A 17,945-nucleotide genomic window follows, 5' to 3' on the forward strand; every position below is an offset into this window, starting at 1 on the left:
ACAGTGCTGGGATTAAAGGTGTGAGCCACCCCACCCGGCCTTATTTACTTATTTATTTTTGAGACCGGGACTCACTTTGTCACCCAGGTTGGAATGCAGCAGAACAATCTCGACTCACTGCACCTCCACCTCCCAGGCTCGAGCAATCCTCCTATCTCAGCCCCTACAAGTCTCCACAAGGACTACAGGCAAAAGCCACAGTGTCCAGTTAATTTTTGTATTCTTTGATAGAGATGGGGTTTCACCATGTTGCCCAGGCTGGTCTTGAACTCCTGGTCTCAAGCAATCCACCCACCTCGGCCTCCCAGAGTGCTGGGATTACAGGCATGAGCCGCTGCACCTGGCCGCAATTTTTTTTTTTCTTTTTTTTGAAACAGAGTCTCACTCTGTCGCCCAGGCTATAGTGCAGTGGCACAGTCTCAGCTCACTGCAGCCTCCACTTCCCGGATACAAGTGATTCTTCTGTCTCAGCCGCCTGAGTAGCTGGGATTATAGGCGCGTGCCACCACGCCCAGCTAATTTTTGTATTTTTAGTAGAGACAGTGTTTCACCATATTGGCCAGGCTGGTCTCAAACTCCTGACCTCAGGTGATCTGCCCACTTTGGCGTCCTGAAGTGCTGGGATTACAGGCATGAGCCACCGCGCTGGGCCTGTAAATTTATTTTTGATAGAGAACAATTAATTTATTAGTCTGGGCACTGCAACCAAACTACCTGGGTTCATCTTCCACCTCTGTGTTTTTGTTTCTTTATCTGTCAAGGGATGTAAATGATATATTCACTTGGGGGGTGCCCCAGAAGGGAGTTGGAATAAAATGATCCACCCAGGCCGGGTGAGGTGACTCACACCTGTAGTCCCCGCACTTTGGGAGGCTGAACTGGAAAGATTGCCTGAGCCCAGGAGTTGGAGACCAGCCTGAGAAACATAGTAACACAAAAGATAAAATTGGGCTGGGTGTGGTGGCTCACACCTGTACTCCCAACACTGGGAGGCCAAGGCGGGCAGATCACCTGAGGTCGGGAGTTTCAGACCAACCTGGCCAAAATGGCGAAACCCTAGATCTACTAAAAATACAAAATTAGCCAGGGGTGGTGGCGTGTGCCTGTAATCCCAGCTGGGTGAGGGAGGCTGAGGCAGGAGAATCTCTTGAACCCGGGAGGTGGAGGTTGCAGTAAGCCAAGATTGTGCCACTGCACTCCAGCCTGGGCAACCAAAAAAAAAAAAAAAATCCATCTGTAGCTTTTAATTTGCCCCAGGTCCTGCCATAAATCACTGGCCGCTAGGTGGAAGCCGGTTTCCATCCGTAGTCATCAACAGACATCATGATCACACAAAATATGTCAATGCCCGGCAAAATGCCCTGACTCACCCACTCAGCTGGGACTCAAGATCTTCAGTTTTGTTGTTGTTTTGTTTTGTTTTTGTTTTTGTGACAGAATCTTGCTCTGTCGCCCAGGCTGGAGTGCAGTAGCCCGATCTCAGCTCACTGCAAGCTCCGCCTCTGGGGTTCACACCATTCTCCTGCCTCAGCCTCCCGAGTAGCTGGGACTACAGGCGCCCGCCACCACACCCGGCTAATGTTTTGTATTTTTAGTAGAGACAGCATTTCACCGTGTTAGCCGGGATGGTCTTGATCTCCTGACCTCGTGATCCGCCCGTCTGAGCCTCCCAAAGTGCTGGGATTACAGGCATGAGCTACTGCGCCCGGCCTATCTTCAGTTTATTAAAAAGGAAAACAAGTGAGGATTACAGCCCCAAATGGACATTTTTTCCTGGGTGCTATGAAAAAGAACAATGGAAAGGAAAGGGAATATTTGTCTTCTTTTGTTTTATTGGGTGGTGTGTGTGTGTTTGACAGAGTCTCGCTCTGTCGCCCAGGCTACAGTGCAGTGGCGCCATCGTAGGTCACTGCAGCCTCCACCTCCTGGGCTGAAGCAATCCTCCAGCCTCAGCCTCTTGAGTAGCTGGGACTACAGGCATATGCCACAATGCCTGGCTAATTTTTCCTTTTTTGTTTGTTTGTTTTCTGTTTTATTTTGAGACAGAGTCTCGCTCTGTCTACCAGGCTGGAGTGCAATGGCGCAATCTCAGCTCACTGCGACCTCCACCTCCCAGGTTCAGGCAATTCTCCTGCCTCAGCCTCTTGAGTAGCTGGGATTACAGGCACCTGCCACCACACCTGGCTAATTTTTGTATTTTTAGTAGAGATGGGGTTTCATCATGTCAGCCAGGCTGGTCTCAAACTCACGACCTAAAGTGATCCACCAGCCTCGGCCTCCCAAAGTGCTGGGATTACAGGCATGAGCCACCGCGCCTGGCCTAAGTTTTTCTTTTAATTAGTTTTTGTAGACGCAGGGGTCTCACTATGTTGCCCAGGCTGGTCTCGAACTCCTGGGCTCAAGCAATCCTCCCACTTGGCCTCCCAAAGTGCTGGAATTACAGGCATGATACACTGTACCCGGCCCTTTTCTCTTTACTAATGTGCCTGTGTTGGCCCCCAATCCTGCACTCTTAGTCTCTTAAATCCTCAAAACAGCCTAGTGACATCGGTGCCCCCTTTGATAGTTGAGGAAACTGAGGCACAGAAGCCAGGCGTGGTTTGCTCACACCTGCAGTCCCAACTACTCAGGAGGCTGAGGTGGGAGGATCGCTTGAGCTCAAGAGTTGGAGACCAGCCTGGGCAATATAGCAAGATACCATCTGTGGAAAAAAAAAAAAAAAGGTAAATTTAAAAAGAAAGAAACTAAGGCACAGAAAGGCAAAGTCACTGGCCAGGAAGCACTGCAGGTCGTGCGTGCAGCCCTGCGGGGAGGGCGGCTGAGACCTGATTTTCCTTCCTTCTCCCGCCCCCGCAGAGTGCAAGGATGTGAACAAGGTCGCCTACTGCCCCCTGGTGCTCAAATTTCAGTTCTGCAGCCGAGCCTACTTCCGCCAGATGTGCTGCAAAACCTGCCAGGGCCACTAGGGAGCGCGCGGCACCCGGAGCCACAGCTGGCGGGGTCTCTGCCTCCAGTCCTGCAGTGGGCCGGCCAGAGGGGGCCCCAGGGGGGCGGGAACTGGGAGGGAAAGGTGAGACGGAGCCGGAAGTTATTTATTGGGAACCCCTGCAGGGCCCCTGGCTGGGGGATGGAGAGGGGCTGGCTGCCCCCCCCCCCCGGGCCCCTCTTCAGCATCCCCCGCTTCCAGTTCACGTAGAGACCCCCTCCAGGGTGGGTCTGGGGAGGGGACAGCTGTTCACCCCAGCACCCTTTGCACCCACCCTTAGGGAGTCCCCAACACTCTCCCCCTCCTTTGATGGGAATATGTACTGTGAAGAGTAGGGGTGGGGAGGGGGTCCACCGGTGCCCTACCCCCCAGCACTGCCCTACCCCTCCACTCCGAGCTGGGGGGAGTCTGTGTCTGCTATGGGAGACGGGGGGTAGCACCACCTCCCTGACATCTTCCCCTGACCTGACCAGGGGGAGGATCCACCCCAACCTCTGCCCTGCCTGCCCCAGGGGCACCCCAACATCCAGGCCACCCCCTCATGGTGCTACAGACCCTGCCCTGGGGCCCACACACTCCTGCCAGGAAGTCCTACATCAGTAAAGTTCTGTCTTGTGTAGATTTCTACGAGTTGCGGCGTGTGTGTGTCACTGCATCCAGCAGCGCCCACCCAGGTCTGGAAAGGACCACCCGTTCTCCCAGGTCTACCCAGCAGCCAAAATGGGACTTTTTTTTTTTTTTTTTTTGAGACAGGGTCCCTGTCACCCAGCTATGCCTATCATAGCTCACTGCAGCCTTGATCTCCTGGGCTCAAGCGATCCTCCCACCTTCACCTCCTGAATAGCTGGAGCTACAGGCGTGCACCACCACACCCAACTGATTTTTAAATTTTTTGTAGAGACAAGGTCTCGCTATGTTGCCCAAGCTGGTCTGAAACTCCTGGGCTCAAGCAGTCCTCCCACCTCAACCTCCCAAAATGCTGGGATTACAGGCATGAGCCACCATGCCCAGCCAGAAAGGGAGCTTTAACAATGCAGACAGGAACCCGGGGATTATAGGAGAAAAGTACAACAGCTTCTCATGGAAGCTTTTCTTTTTTCTTTTTTCTTTTTTCTTTTTTTTTTTTTCTTTTTTGACAGGGTCTCACTCTGTAGCCCAGGCTGGAGTTCAGTGTCACGATCTCAGCCCACTGCAGCCTTGAACTCCTGGGCTTAAACGATTCTTCTGCCTCACCCTGCCAAGTAACTGAGATTATAGGTGCACCACCACACCCAGCTGATGTTTTAATTTTTTGTAGAGATGAGGTCTTGCTACGTTGCCCAGGCTGGTCTGGAACTCCCAGGCTCAAGCGATCCTCCCACTTCAGCCTCCCAAAGTGCTGGGATTACAGGCATCAGCCACCATGCCTGGCCTTCACAGAGGCTCTTAAAGCCACACAGCCTAGCATCTGCCACCCTGGCCATCACACTCCCTGTCACTCCGCATGCTCCAGCCACACCAGCCTCCCTGAAGTTCCTAAGTTGTCCTATGGTTTTCTCATCTCTGGGCCTTTGCTTGAGTGGTTAGCATGGCCAGGTGCACGCTCTTGCCCCTCTTCACCTCCAGCTTATTCGTCGGTGTCAGCACAAACGTTGCCTCTTCCTAGAAGCCTCCCCTGATGGCCCCCAACAAAGTGGGGTCCTCCTACCCATTCATATTCACTCCTGAGTGCCTGGAGACATTGCTGAGAATTGCATGCACCAAGCCCATCAATTCTGCAAACTTGCTCAGGAGATTCCAGCAGAGACGGGCTCCTTCCCAGCTGTGGCCACTAGGGGCGCTGCATCTTAGCATCTTCAAGGGGGATGCGGGTTTATCGCCGTGGACCAAAGATGGATCTGAACATGGATCCCCCCGAGGGTGTCGCAGGGTTGGGTCCTGCCTCGGCCACCTCCCTGCTGGGTAGTGTGGGGAAGTAACAGCCTCTTAGAACTGCCATTTCCTCACATGTCAAGAGGAGCCTCAGACTGGTGTCCCAAAGACCAGCTCATGGGCTGACACGTACATGGGGCAGGCTCTGCTGTGGGGAACCCACGTTCCCATTTTACAATGAGAAAAGGGAGTGACTAAGTCACCCAGGAAGTGGGCAAGCAGGAGGCTGTTAAATCTATATGTGCCGTCCAAAGTCAGAGGCCTTCCAGATACAGCTGCTTCCTAGTACCTCCACTTCTGCACATAAACACGTGTGACTTCTGAGGATCATCTAAAGAGGGAGGTTGGGCTGCGTGCGGTGGCTCACGCCTGTAATCCTAGCACTTTGGGAAGGTGAGTTGGGAGGATCACCGTGAGGTCAGTTCAAGACCAACCTGGCCAACATGGCAAAACCCCCTCTCTACTAAAAATACAAAAATTAGCCTGGCGTGGTGGTGGGTGCCTGTAACACCAGCTACTCGGGAGGCTGAAGCAGGAGAATCGCTTGAACCCAGGAAGCGGAGATTGATGTGAGCTGAGACTGCACCACTGCAATCTAGCCTGGGTGACAGAACTAGACTCCATCTCAAAATAATAATAATGAGGGAGGTTGCCCAGGGATGCCCAGAGCAGACACAGCTGAAGTAAGCACCCTTCTGTGTTTTTGGTTTTTTGTTTTTTTCTGGTTGTTTTTAGAGACAAGGTCTCACTCTTTTGCCCAGGCTGGAGTGTAGTGGTGCAATCACAGCTCACTGAGGCCTCTACCTCCCAGGTTCAAGCGATCCTCCCACCTCGGCCTCCCGAGTAGCTGGTACTGCAGGCTCTTGCCACCATGCCCAGCTAATTGTTTTTTTCATTTCATTTTTTGTAGAGATGGGGTCTTGCTATATTGCCCAGGCTGGTCTCGAACTCCTGGACTCAAGTGGTCCTCCAGCCTTGGCCTCCCAAAGTACTGGGATTACAGGCGTGAGTCACCACCCCTGGGCCCCTTCCTTGGTTTTAAAAAGAGACCCAGGAAGCTCAAATTCTTCCTGAATTGCCCTGAAAAGAGGTGGTCGGTCCTGCAGCCAGCTGACCCGAATGTTCCTGCAGCAGCCCTGTCCCCAAGGAGTTGGAAAAGGGACCTCTGAGGTCCAGTAGTGGCTGCCATCAAGCTCTGACCGCTCCCTTCAGGCTCAGAGCCCCAGCCAGCCAGCTCCCCGCCCCCCTCCACACCCAGCTTCCCTCCCCCATGGCCTCGGCCCCTCCCGCCAAAGGAAGTGAGAAGGGGCTGTTGTAAGAGGAACTAAAGCCAGGAGTCCGGTGAAGGGGTAGAAGCAGGGCCATGCCCAAGCCACCCCCAAGAGCCCCCTGAACCTGCACCTCCATCACGACCCATTCAGGTGCCTCCAGGAGCCCAGACACCAGCCTCCACCATGGTAAGTCCTTCAAGAGTGGGATCTGGAAGTGCAAAAGATGAGGGACACCAGCCAGGTGGAGGTGTCCTGAAAATGACCATCAGAAATTGGGGTGAGGGGAGGGGCATGGTGGACTTTTGTGGGGTGGGGGTGTCTCTCAGTGCAGCTCAGCCGCCTCCAGCATCCCTTACCAGGGAGCAAGCTCCCTTCTGTAGGTGGTGGGGATGCCAGGGTGGTAGACGGAGATCCAAGGATAGAGCAGGACCTGGAAGACAGAAGGTGGCCCAGGGAGAATCACAGTCTGCAGGGACAAGGACATACCCTCCTTTGCTTGCAAATTAAGGTAGCCCTTTCCCAGTCCAGCTCAGTCCCTCATCTCCCTGCGTAGCCTTGGGCCAGTCACTTCCCCTCTCTTGGCCCCGGTTCCCACAGATGTCATATTTGGAAGTCCGTCTAGATGAGGAAGTTCCTCTTCAGGGGTCTTTTAGTTGTAACATCCTCAAGGTCTGTGGGTTCTGCCGCGGAGTCCTCAGCTGAGATGAGAAGCTGTGTCTAACAGACGATGGGGTGAAGTGACGCCCTCCCTGTGCCGGTGACGGGTGGTGTGGCTGCAGCAGAGGCAGGAGAGGCTGAATATGTCCATGCCACCCTTTGGTGGCCATCCCTTATCCCAAGACGAGGATGGCAGCCAGACGTGTTGCTGCCTGTCAAGCCTGAGGTCTGTTGATGGTGACAATGGGGAGACTGTCGTGATCATGGGGCTGTTACTAGCAGCATCGCAGCACCATAAGACACAAAGTAAGAGGTGGCCAGGGCTGGCTGTAAACCCCACCCCACAGCTCTCTGCTGTGCAGACCACTTCAGCTTTCATTTCTCGTCGTTCTGTCAATGAGAATGAGAGCATGTGGCTGGGACAGCGGCTACTGCAGGATTCTTGGCAGGTGTAGCTTACCAGGGTGGAGTCAGGAACAGAGGACAAGAGGCAGAGGTGGTATTAGTCTGAGAGACGACACCTTCTTTCGGGAAGCCAGAGAGGGCCAGGCACGGTGGCTCATGCCTGTAATCCCAGCATTTTAGGAGGCTGAGGCGGGTGGATCACTTGAGTTCAGGTGTTCAAGACCAGCCTGGCCAACATGGCGAAACCTCGTCTCTACTAAAAAAATACAAAAAAAGTAACCAGGCGCAGTGGCACACGCCTGTAATCCCAGCTACTTAGGAGGCTGAGGCAAGAGGATAACATGAACCCAGGAGGCGGAGGGTGCAGTGAGCCAAGATCCCGCCGCTGCACTCCAGCCTGGGTAACAGAGCAGACTTCGTCTCAAAAATAAATAAATAAAAGGAAAGCCCATGAGAAATCGGGCATCCCGGAATTCCCACCCAAACCATCAGCTGCAGCCCTGAGATTGCTGGGGTGAGAATTCTTCCGGGACAAGAAGCAAACCGGGGAGGCTCAGGTCCTGGGATGGGCAGGGCTTTCACCAAAAGAACACAGGAAGTGATTTGCTACTTGAAAGCAACCCCACCCCTCCTCAAGGAAGCCCTCTGAAAATGCTTAGTCAACAGTTGGCTTGGCAGACAAGGTCTGGGAGGGGCCAACCATATCGCAGAGGACAATAGAAGAGAAAAAAAATGACACCCAGCTCTGTCTGGGGATGCTGAGATCTTCCTGGAGGAGTGGTGACTGCCAGGAAGATCGCTGAAGGATTCAATGAAACCATATTTCTGAAGTCCTTTACAACAGCGGTTCCCAACCCCCGGGCCGTGGACTGCTGTCGGTCCATGGTCTGCTAGCAACCAGGGCCGCAGAGCAGGAGATGAGTGGCAGGCGAACGAGCCTGAGCTCCACCTCCTCTCAGATTCTCAGGGGCTCCCTTAGAATCTCACAGGATCACAAACCCTATTGTGAATTGCACACATGAGGGATCCAGGTTGCAGGCTCCTTATGAAAATCTAATACCCATCCGGGCGCAGTGGCTCATGCCTGTAATCCTAGCACCTTGGGAAGCCGAGGTGGGCGGATCACGAGATCAAGAGATCGAAACCATCCTGGCCAAAATGGTGAGACCCCCGTTTCTACTAAAAATACAAAAATTGGCCGGGCGCGGTGGTTCACGCCTGTAATCCCAGCACTTTGGGAGGCCGAGGCGGGTGGATCGCGAGGTCAAAAGACTGAGACCATCCTGGCTAACGTGGTGAAACTCCGTCTCTATTAAAAAAAAATACAGGCCGGGCGCGGTGGCTCAAGCCTGTAATCCCAGCACTTTGGGAGGCCGAGACGGGCGGATCACGAGGTCAGGAGATCGAGACCATCCTGGCTAACACGGTGAAACCCCATCTCTACTAAAAATACAAAAAACTAGCCGGGCGAGGTGGCGGGCGCCTGTAGTCCCAGCTACTCCGGAGGCTGAGGCAGGAGAATGGCGTAAACCCGGGAGGCGGAGCTTGCAGTGAGCTGAGATCCGGCCACTGCAGTCCAGCCCGGGCTACAGAGCAAGACTCCGTCTCAAAAAAAAAAAAAAAAAAAAAAAAAAAAACAAAACAAAAAAAAAAAAAGTATCCGGGCGTGGTGGCTGGCGCCTGTAGTCCCAGCTACTCCGGAGGCTGAGGCAGGAGAATGGCGTGAACCTAGGAGCGGGAGCTTGCATGGCGCCACTGCACTCCAGCCTGGGCGACACAGCGAGACTCCGTCTCAAAAAAAAAAAAGAAAAAAAGAAAAAAAAGAAAATCTAATGCCCTTGGCAGGGCGCGGTGGCTCACGCCTGTAATCTCAACACTTTGGGAGGTCAAGGCGGGCGGATCACCTGAGGTGAGGAGTTCAAAACCAACCTGGCCAACATGGCAAAACCCCGTCTCTACTAAAAATACAAAAATTAGCCACTTGTGGTGGCGCGTGCCTGTAACCCCAGCTACCCAGGAGGCTGAGACAGGAGAATCACTTGAACCCAGGAGGCAGAGGTTGCAATGAGGTGAGATCGTACCACTGCACTCCAGCCTAGGCCACAGAGCAAGGCTCCATCGCAAAAAAAAGAAAGAAGAAAGAAAGGAAAGAGAGAAGGAAGGAAAGAAGGAAGGAAGGAAGGAAGGAAGGAAGGAAGGAAGGAAGGAAGGAAGGAAGGAAGGAAGGAAGGAAGGGAGGGAAGAAAGAAAGAGGGAAGGAAAGAAAGAAAGAAAAGAAAATCTAATGCCCCACTCCACCGTCCACAGGAAATTGTCTTCCATTAAACCGGTCTCTGGTGCCAAAAATGTTGGGGACCATTGCTTTACAGAGCACATAACAGGCACTTGATCCATGGCTGCCATTAGCTGGGATGTCCATTCTTTTCTGGATTTAGCAATGGGGATGGATGGAGGTGACCATCGTGGTAATTGGGGAGGAGTTGCTGTTGCTGTGAGTGGTCATTGCTGGGTTGTTGGTATCATTGGTTGTGGTGGTGGTTGTGGCTGTTTCTTGTTGCAGGTTCGTGGTGATAATGGCTCTTATGGGTGGGCTGGTGGTGGTGGCGGTTGGTGTTTAATGTTCGTTGGTGCTGGATTGTTTTCAGCTGGAAGTGCCGGAGATGCTTGGTGACCGGTGGAACGATGGCCATCGGTGGTTGCTGTTATTTGGAGAGGAGGGGTGTTGGTAGTAGTGTTCATTTGCTGCTGGTAGTTTATTGTTGGTTTCTGGTAAGATGATGAGCAATAGTGGTGCTGGTTCAGTGTTGGTTTTTGAACAGGATAGGACTGGTGACTGCTGTTTTCTGGGGTTACTAATGGTAGTTGGTTATGTGTGGTTGCTGATGGCTAGTATTTTTGTTTGTTTGTTTTGTTTCTGAGACAGAGTCTCACTCTATCAACCCAGCTGGAGTGCAGTGGTGCAATCTCAGTTCACTGTAACCTCCGCCTCCTGGGTTCAAGCAATTCTTATGCCTCAGCCTCCTGAGTAGCTGGAATTACAAACACCTGCCACCACCACACCTGGCTAATTTTTGTGCTTTTAGTGGAGACGCGGTTTCGCCATGTTGGCCAGGCTGGTCTCCAACTCCTAACCTCAAGTGATCCACCTGCCTCGGCCTCCCAAAGTGTGAGATTACAGGTGTGAGCCACTGTGCCTGGCCGATGACTAGACAGTGGTTGGTTTGGTTTTGTTTGTTTTTTTTTTTTTTTTTTTTTTTTTCTGAGACAGAGTTTTGCTCTTGTTGCCCAGGCTGGAGTGCAGTGGCACGATCTCGGCTCACCACAACCTCCGCCTCCCAGGTTCAAGTAATTCTCCTGCCTTAGCCTCCCTAGTAGCTAGGATTACAGGCATGTGCCACCATGCCCGGCTAATTTTGTATTTTTAGTAGAGACGGGGTTTCTCCATGTTGGTCAGGCTGGTCTCGAACTCCCGACCTCAGGTGATCCACCCTCCTCGGCCTCTCAAAGTGCTGGAATTACAGGCGTGAGCCACTGCATCTGGCTGGCGGTTGGTTATTACAGCTTGGTGTTGGTGGTGGTGATTGTGGGAGATTATAAGGAAGGCAGATGGTGGAATTACGCATGGTCCCTGTCTGACATTGGCTAGTCATGGTGATATTGGAGTTATCCGCAGTTTGTTTGTCTTTGAGAAGGGTAGGAGAGAGAGTGGAGACGTCCACTGGTTGCCTTTGGTTGGTGATGGTGGCGATGTGAGGGTAATAGTGGTTGTTTTTAAGGTACAGTCACTGGGCCAGGAACAATGGCTCATGCCTGTAATCCCAGCAGTTTGGAAGATGGAGGTGGGAGGATCACTTGAGGCCAGGAGTTTGAGACCAGCCTGGGAGACATAGCAAGACCCCGTCTGTACAAAGCGTTTAAAAATTAGCCAGGCATGGTGGCATGGACTTGTAGTATCAGCTACTTCGGAAGCTGAGGTGGGAGGATCACTTGAGCCCAGGAGTTCCAGATTGCAGTGAGCTGTAATGGCACCACTGCACTCCAGCCTGAGCAACAGAGGCAGACTCTCTCTCTAAACAAATAAATAAGATACAGTCACAAAACAGGGAGACCAGGGAAGTGGTTGCTGGGTCCAGAATCAGCGGCCATGAGGATGGACAGGAAAGGCTGGGAGTCAAAAGGAATTTAGGAGGAAGAATCAGTAAGCCCTCTAATTGGGCATGGTCACAGTGGCTCACACCTGTAATCCCAGCACTTTGGGAGGCCGAGGCAGGTGGATCACTTGAGGCCAAGAGTTCGAGACCAGTCTGGCCAACATGGTGAAACCCCATCTCTACTAAAAATACAAAAATTAGCCAGGCGGGGTGGCATGTACCTGTAATTCCAGCTACTCGGGAGGCTGAGGCAGCAGAATTGCTTGAACCCGAGAGGCAGAGGTTGCAGTGAGCTGAGATCACACCACTACACTCCAGCATGGGCACCAGAGCGAGACTCTGTCTCAGAGGGAATTTTTTTAAATGCTTGTAATTGATTAGATGCAAAGGGTGAACATAGCAATGAATCAGAGACAGGCAGGTTTCTGTCTTGGGGGTTGGGGACCGCATCCCAGAGGATCTTCCCCAAAAAGCAGTAGGGGCAAGACCAGGGTTCCCCAGCTCCAGCTTCTGCGTGGAGATGTTTGAGGCGGTAGCCACCGACTGTCAGCAATCTCCAGCGATGAGACAAAGAGCCCAGCTCCAGAAAGACAAAGGTCACCACATACAGAGGCCGGCCACAGTGGCTCATGCCTGTAATCCTAACACTTTGGGAGGCCGAGGTGTGTGGATCACGAGGTTCAGAGATCAAAACCATCGTGGCTAACACAGTAAAACCCTGTCTCTACTAAAAATACAAAAAAAAAAAAAAAAAAAAAGCCGGGCATGGTTGCGGGCACCTGTAGTCCCAGCTACTCAGGACGCTGAGGCAGGAGAATCGCTTGAACCTGGGAGGTGGAGGTTACCAAGATCACGCCACTGCACTCCAGCCTGGGCAACAGAGTGAGAGTCCATCAAAAGGAAAGGAAAGGAGAGGAAAGGAGAGGAAAGGAGAGGAAAGGAGAGGAAAGGAGAGGAAAAGAGAGGAAAGGAGAGGAAAGGAGAGGAAAGGAGAGGAAAGGAAAGGAAAGGAAAGGAAAGGAAAGGAAAGGAAAGGAAAGGAAAGGAAAGGAAAGGAAGAAAAAGGAAGGAAGAAGGAAGGAAGGAAGGAAGGAAGGAAGGAAGGAAAGGAAAGGAAAGGAAAAGAAAACAAAAGAAAACAAAAGAAACAGAGTCCAGCCCCCCGGCTCCCCCAAGGGATGGAGCCTTTGAAGGTGAGAATGTTGTTTGCACAGTGCATGGATGCAGGGTGTGGCCCCAGAGCTCCACTGAGCTGGGGGCAAGGCTCCAAGGCCACCCCCAGGGACCAGGGCAGGGTCTGGGAGCTGAGCGCTGGCTCCAGAAGCAGCTACGGAGGCTTCGCTCTCCTCCCGGCAACCACAGCTTGCAGGACCCGGGCGAGGAAGGAAGTGGCTGTTTGGTTGCTGTCTTCGATCTAGAGCTCTTGCTCATCACGCCCAGAAAGCAGACAGCCCGGAGCCCACAGGGTGAATTGCAAAAGCTCCCTCCTCCAGCCCTTCCTCCTGGCCAGCTCAAGGTCACCGTTGATGGGGACAGTGAGGAAGGCTAGCATTTACACTGGAACCTTTGCTTCATTGAATCTGCAGAGCAGCCCATGAGATCTGCATCCCTCGATGTTCCCATTTTCCAAATGAGGAAACTGAGGCAGAGAGGTTAGGCGAGCTGCCCGTACAACCTAAAGTGAAAGAGGATTTTGACTCGGTGACTCCCAAGGCCACACTATTAATAGCCATCTTGGCCGGGCGCAGCAGCTTGCACCTGTAATTCCAGCACTTTGGGAGGCCAAGGCAAGAGGATCAGGCGTCAGGAGTTTGAGACCACTCTAAGCAACACAGTGAGACTTTGTCTCTATTTAAAAAAAAAAAAAAAAAAAAGTGGCTGTGTGCAGTGGCTCATCCCAGTGCCTGTCATCCCAGCACTTTGGGAGGCCAAGACAGGCGGATCATGAGGTCAGGAGTTCAAGACCAGCCTGGCCAACATGGTGAAACCCCGTCTCTACTAAAAACACAAAAATTTAGCCAGGTGTGATGGCACGCACCCATAATCCCAGCTACTCAGGAGGCTAAGGCAGGAGAATTGCTTGAACCCGGGAGGCAGAGGTTGCAGTGAGCCAAGATCACGCCACTGCACTCACAGCCTGAGCAACAAGAGCGAGACTCCATCTCAAAGAAAAAAACAAAAAATGTGGCTGGGTGCAGTGGCTCACACCTATAATCCCAGCACTTTGGGAGGCCAAGATGGGTGGATCACCTGAGGTCAGGAGTTCGAGACCAGCCTGGCCAACATGATGAAACCTGGTCTCTACTAAAAATACAAAAATTAGCCAGGCATGGTGGCGCATGCCTGTAATCCCAGCTACTTGGGAGGCTGAGGCAGGAGAATCACTTGAACCCGGGAGGCAGAGGTTGCAGCAAGCCTAGATCATGCCGCTGCACTCCAGCCTGAGCAACAGAGTGAGACTCCATCTCAAAAAAAAAAAAAAAAATTATTAGCCAGGCGTGGTGGTGTGCACCTGTGGTCCCAGCTACTCAGGAGGCTGAGGCAGGACGATCACTTGAGTCTGGGAGGTAGAGGCTGCAGTGATATGAGACCACTGCATTCCAGCCTGGGCAACAGAACAAGACCCTGTCCAAAAAAAACAGTCACCTTGACCACAACCTCTTGTCCTCCTAAGAGATGTGCTGACCCCACATGGCCTGGGCTGCCCATCCCTCCAGGACCACGACCCTCCATTCCAAACGGACTAGAATCCTGGCGTCTGCCACACACCCACGGCCTCTCTGGCTGATGTCTCTTGCAGCCACCACTGATGCTGCCTGGAAAGTTCATGTTGCAAGACCTGCCGCCTACAGGAAGCCCTCCCGCCTCTCCATAGTACCCTCCAGCCATGGTCTCCTTTGGGCAACTCAGACACCACTTGGGGAACACCGAGCCTCCGCAAGGGCAGGTTCTGGGCCTGGTCCACCTAAGCCTGGTCTCCACCTACCTCCATTCACAGTAGGGGCCCAGGAAGTGTGTTCACTCCATAGCACGCATCCTCCAGCCCCACAGGCGCCATCACCTTCACCACAAACAGCCCCTCCCTTCTGTGACACCAGGAAAGTTGTCCCCACCTGCCCCAGTTCTGCCTTCTGCCTTGGGGTAGAGAGACCTCTCTGAAGAGCTGAAGGAAGAAGCTACCCGTCCTTTCTACCCCAACCACCTCAAGCCCCTGACTGCCTTTCACAAGAGCTCTAGCAGGTTGAGTCATATTCAGCTTGTGGTCAACTGTGACCACAAGCTCTTCGTTGCAACCCCACCCCCAAGGAAGAGACTTACAAACAAACAGTTTTGACTTGACCCATGGAGACTTGGAGGCCACAGAATGAGAGAGATACGTGGGAGACAGGGCAGGGGGCAGTCTCATCCCAATGGGACTTCATTCATTCATTCATTCATTCATTCAACAAGTATGTATTGACCAGGCTTTCTGTCTAACACTGATGCCTTAAATCCTCTCAAGGTCACAGATGACATTTCCTGAGGCATCTCGGTGCATTTTTTCTTTGTTTGCTCCCGTACTCCTCTCAGAGACCCCACACAAGGGTCATTATGGAATCCATTTCGTTATTTGTTGTTGTGGTGGTTGTTGTTGAGATGGAGTCTCACTCTGTTGCCCAGGCTGGAGTGCAGTGACGCAAACTCAGCTCACTGCAACCTCCACCTCCTGGGTTCAAGCAATTCCCTGCCTCAGCCTCCCGGGTAGCTAAGACTACAGACACCCGCCACCACGCCGGGCTAATTTTTGTATTTTTAGTAGAGACAGGGTTTCACCATGTTGGCCAGGCTGGTCTTGAACTCCTGACCTCAAGTGATCTGCCTGCCTCAGCCTCCCAAAGTGCTGGGATTGCAGGCGTGAGCTACCATGTGCGGCCAAATCCATTTGCAAAGAGGGGAAACTGAGGCTTGGAGAAGTGACCTCCCTACCTCACACAGTCAGTCAACTGTCAAGCCAGGCCTTGACCCCAGTCTCTCACATGCCAAAATTCTCGACTGTCCTCCCCATACTGTATTCACTTGAGCAAAACCCTCTCTCCCTTTGATGCAAGCAGCCTCTGATTTTTACGGTTGGTTGGAGCATGGAGTGTCTGGAGGCCTCGAGTGCCTGGGGCAGGATAGAGAGGGAGAGAATGGGAAGAGAAGAGGGCCACTCTGCTGGATGAGGGAAGAGGGGAAGGGCAGGAAGAGGAACCAAGTCGTCAGAGCCGGGAGAGCCAAGCGGGCTGACCGGCCTAGCCAGACACAGCTGACCCCAGTGAGGGGAAGTGGCCTCGGGTCTTAGCTCAGCCTGAGCGGCCTGGCAGGCTGAAGGCTGGACTGGCCCCCAAAGGGGATATTGTGGACATGACCCATCTTCTTCCCACCCCGTCCTCATCTGACCTCAGCACCAACCCCGGCGATCTCTGATGCAGACCAGGCTGGGGACAGACAGCTCCGTGGGTCCTCCCCAAGGTCCTCTCTGCACTGCTGTGTTCCTGCTGTGTGTCCTTGAAGAGGACGCTTAACCTCTCTGTGCTGTAGTTTTCTCTTCTATAAAATGGACCCAGGACGGTCGCGGTGGCTCACGCCTGTAATCTCAGCACTTTGGGAGGCCAAGGCGGGCGGATCACGAGGTCAGGAGATCGAGACCACCCTGGCTAACACGGAGAAATCCCATCTCTACTAAAAATACAAAAGATTAGCCGGGCATGGTGGCGGGCGCCTGTAGTCCCAGCTACTTGGGAGGCTGAGGCAGGAGAATGCCGTGAACCCAGGAGGCGGAGCTTGCAGTGAGCCGAGATCGCGCCACTGCACTCCAGCCGCGGTGACAGAGCAAGACTCCATCTCAAAAAAAAAAAAAAAAAAAAAAAAGCATAGACTGGAGCCTGGCACACAGAATAAGTGCTAGTTTGGTGTTTGGGTTTTTTGGGTCTTCACCTGTCACCCAGGATGGAGTGCTGCCACCATCATAGCTCACTGTAACCCCGAACTCCTGGGCTCAAGTGATCCTCCTGCCTCAGCCTCCTGAGTGGCTGGGACCACAGGTGCATATCACCATGCCTGGCTAATTTGTTTTTTTCTTTTTTCTTTTGGCAGAGATGGGGGTCTCACTATGTTGCCCAGGCTGGTCTCAAACACCTGGCCTCAAGTGATCCTTCCACCTTGGCGTCCCAAACTGCTGGGATGACAGGCGTGAGCCATCCACGCCCGGCCAGGTGTTCACTGTTGTTGTCACTGTTTTCTATGTGATTATTTCCATCCAATCTCCACCCTTAAGCTCTTCAGAGACAAAATGCACTTCCTGTGTCCCCACCCACTTACACAACTGTGCCTGTCCCCAGCCTCTCCCCAAGTACCTGCTTAGAAAAAGAACAGACCCCCGTAACTCACAACCCTGCTCCTGCCCCACTGGGCCCATGAACGATGCCACTTTGCCCACAATTATTTATTTTTTAATTGTTATTATTATTATTTTTGAGAGAGTTTTGCTCTTGTCGCCCAGGCTGGAGTGCAATGGCACGATCTCAGCTCACTGCAACCTCCCGGGTTCAAGTGATTCTCCCACCTCAGCCTCCCGAGTAGCTGGGATTACAGGCGCCCAACACCATGCCCGGCTAATTTTTGTATTTTTAGTAGAGACGGGGTTTCGCCATGTTGGTCAGGCTGCTCTCGAACTCCCAACCTCAGGTGATCCTCCCATGTCAACCTCCCAAAGTGCTGGGATTACAGGTGTGAGCTGCTGTACCCAACCTGCCCACAATTGTATTGTCTCTTCTCATCAACCATCTGGTCTCCCCGTCTTGAAAATGAAACGGGCCGGGCATGGTGGCTCATGCCTGTACTCCAGCACTTTGGGAGGCTGAGGTGGGTGGATCACTTGAACTTGATGTCAGGAGTTACAGACCAGCCTGGCCAACATGGTGAAATCCCTGTCTCTGGCCAGGTGCGGTGGTTCATGCCTGTAATCCCAGCACTGTGGGAGGCTGAGGTGGGCGGATCACCTGAGGTTGGGAATTCGAGATAAGCGTGTCCAACACAGTGAAATCCCGTCTCTACTAAAAACACAAAAATCAGCCGGGCGTGGTGGCGGGCACCTGTAATCCTAGCTACTCCAGAGCTGAGGTAGGAGAATCACTTGAACCCGGAAGGCGGAGGCTGCAGTGAGCCAAAATCACACCACTGCACTCCCGCCCGGGTGTCAGAGCAAGACTCTGTCTCAAAAACAATACACCACCACCAAAAAAAAAAAAAAACAAAAAAAAACAGGAAATACAGGCTCCCCTGACCCCACTTCTCCACCCCACAGCTTCTCTCCCTCTTTCCCTCTTCCCCTTCTCAGCCAGATCCTCATTCCTGTCTATACCTCCTAGCCTCCCAATCCCGCTTCTGACCCTAGGGCCCCTCTCAGTCTCCAGTGAGCTCAGATCCTCTTCAGGCTTGAGTCGATGGCTCCTAACCCACCTTGTCCCATCTGGGTCTCCCCAGCCTGGTCCCGGTTTTGCCTCTGACTTCCCTGGCAGTTCCCAGTCAGCCAGTCTGTGTTGG

General features: G+C 52.9%; 2 protein-coding genes across 6 annotated transcripts in view; both read left to right on the forward strand.

Moving 5' to 3' along the window:
- ADAMTS10 (ADAM metallopeptidase with thrombospondin type 1 motif 10) overlaps positions 1-3,616 on the forward strand; it is a 31,309-nt gene extending 27,693 nt beyond the window's left edge. For 4 of the 5 annotated variants that reach the window (XM_007995134.3, XM_007995133.3, XM_037992478.2 and 1 more), the window contains one exon: positions 2,857-3,616. In XM_007995134.3, coding sequence (XP_007993325.1) covers positions 2,857-2,966 — 110 coding nt within the window. In that variant the 3' untranslated portion in view covers positions 2,967-3,616. The remainder of the gene's footprint in view (positions 1-2,856) is intronic. The other variant, XM_007995135.3, reaches the window with a different exon arrangement.
- A 2,582-nt stretch (positions 3,617-6,198) lies between these two features.
- Positions 6,199-17,945, forward strand: part of MYO1F (myosin IF) — a 58,338-nt gene continuing 46,591 nt past the window's right edge. The window contains exon 1 of the mRNA XM_037992497.2: positions 6,199-6,354. Coding sequence (XP_037848425.1) covers positions 6,352-6,354 — 3 coding nt within the window. The 5' untranslated portion in view covers positions 6,199-6,351. The remainder of the gene's footprint in view (positions 6,355-17,945) is intronic.

This window comes from Chlorocebus sabaeus, chromosome 6 (assembly GCF_047675955.1).
Source record: "Chlorocebus sabaeus isolate Y175 chromosome 6, mChlSab1.0.hap1, whole genome shotgun sequence".
NCBI lineage: Eukaryota > Metazoa > Chordata > Mammalia > Primates > Cercopithecidae > Chlorocebus > Chlorocebus sabaeus.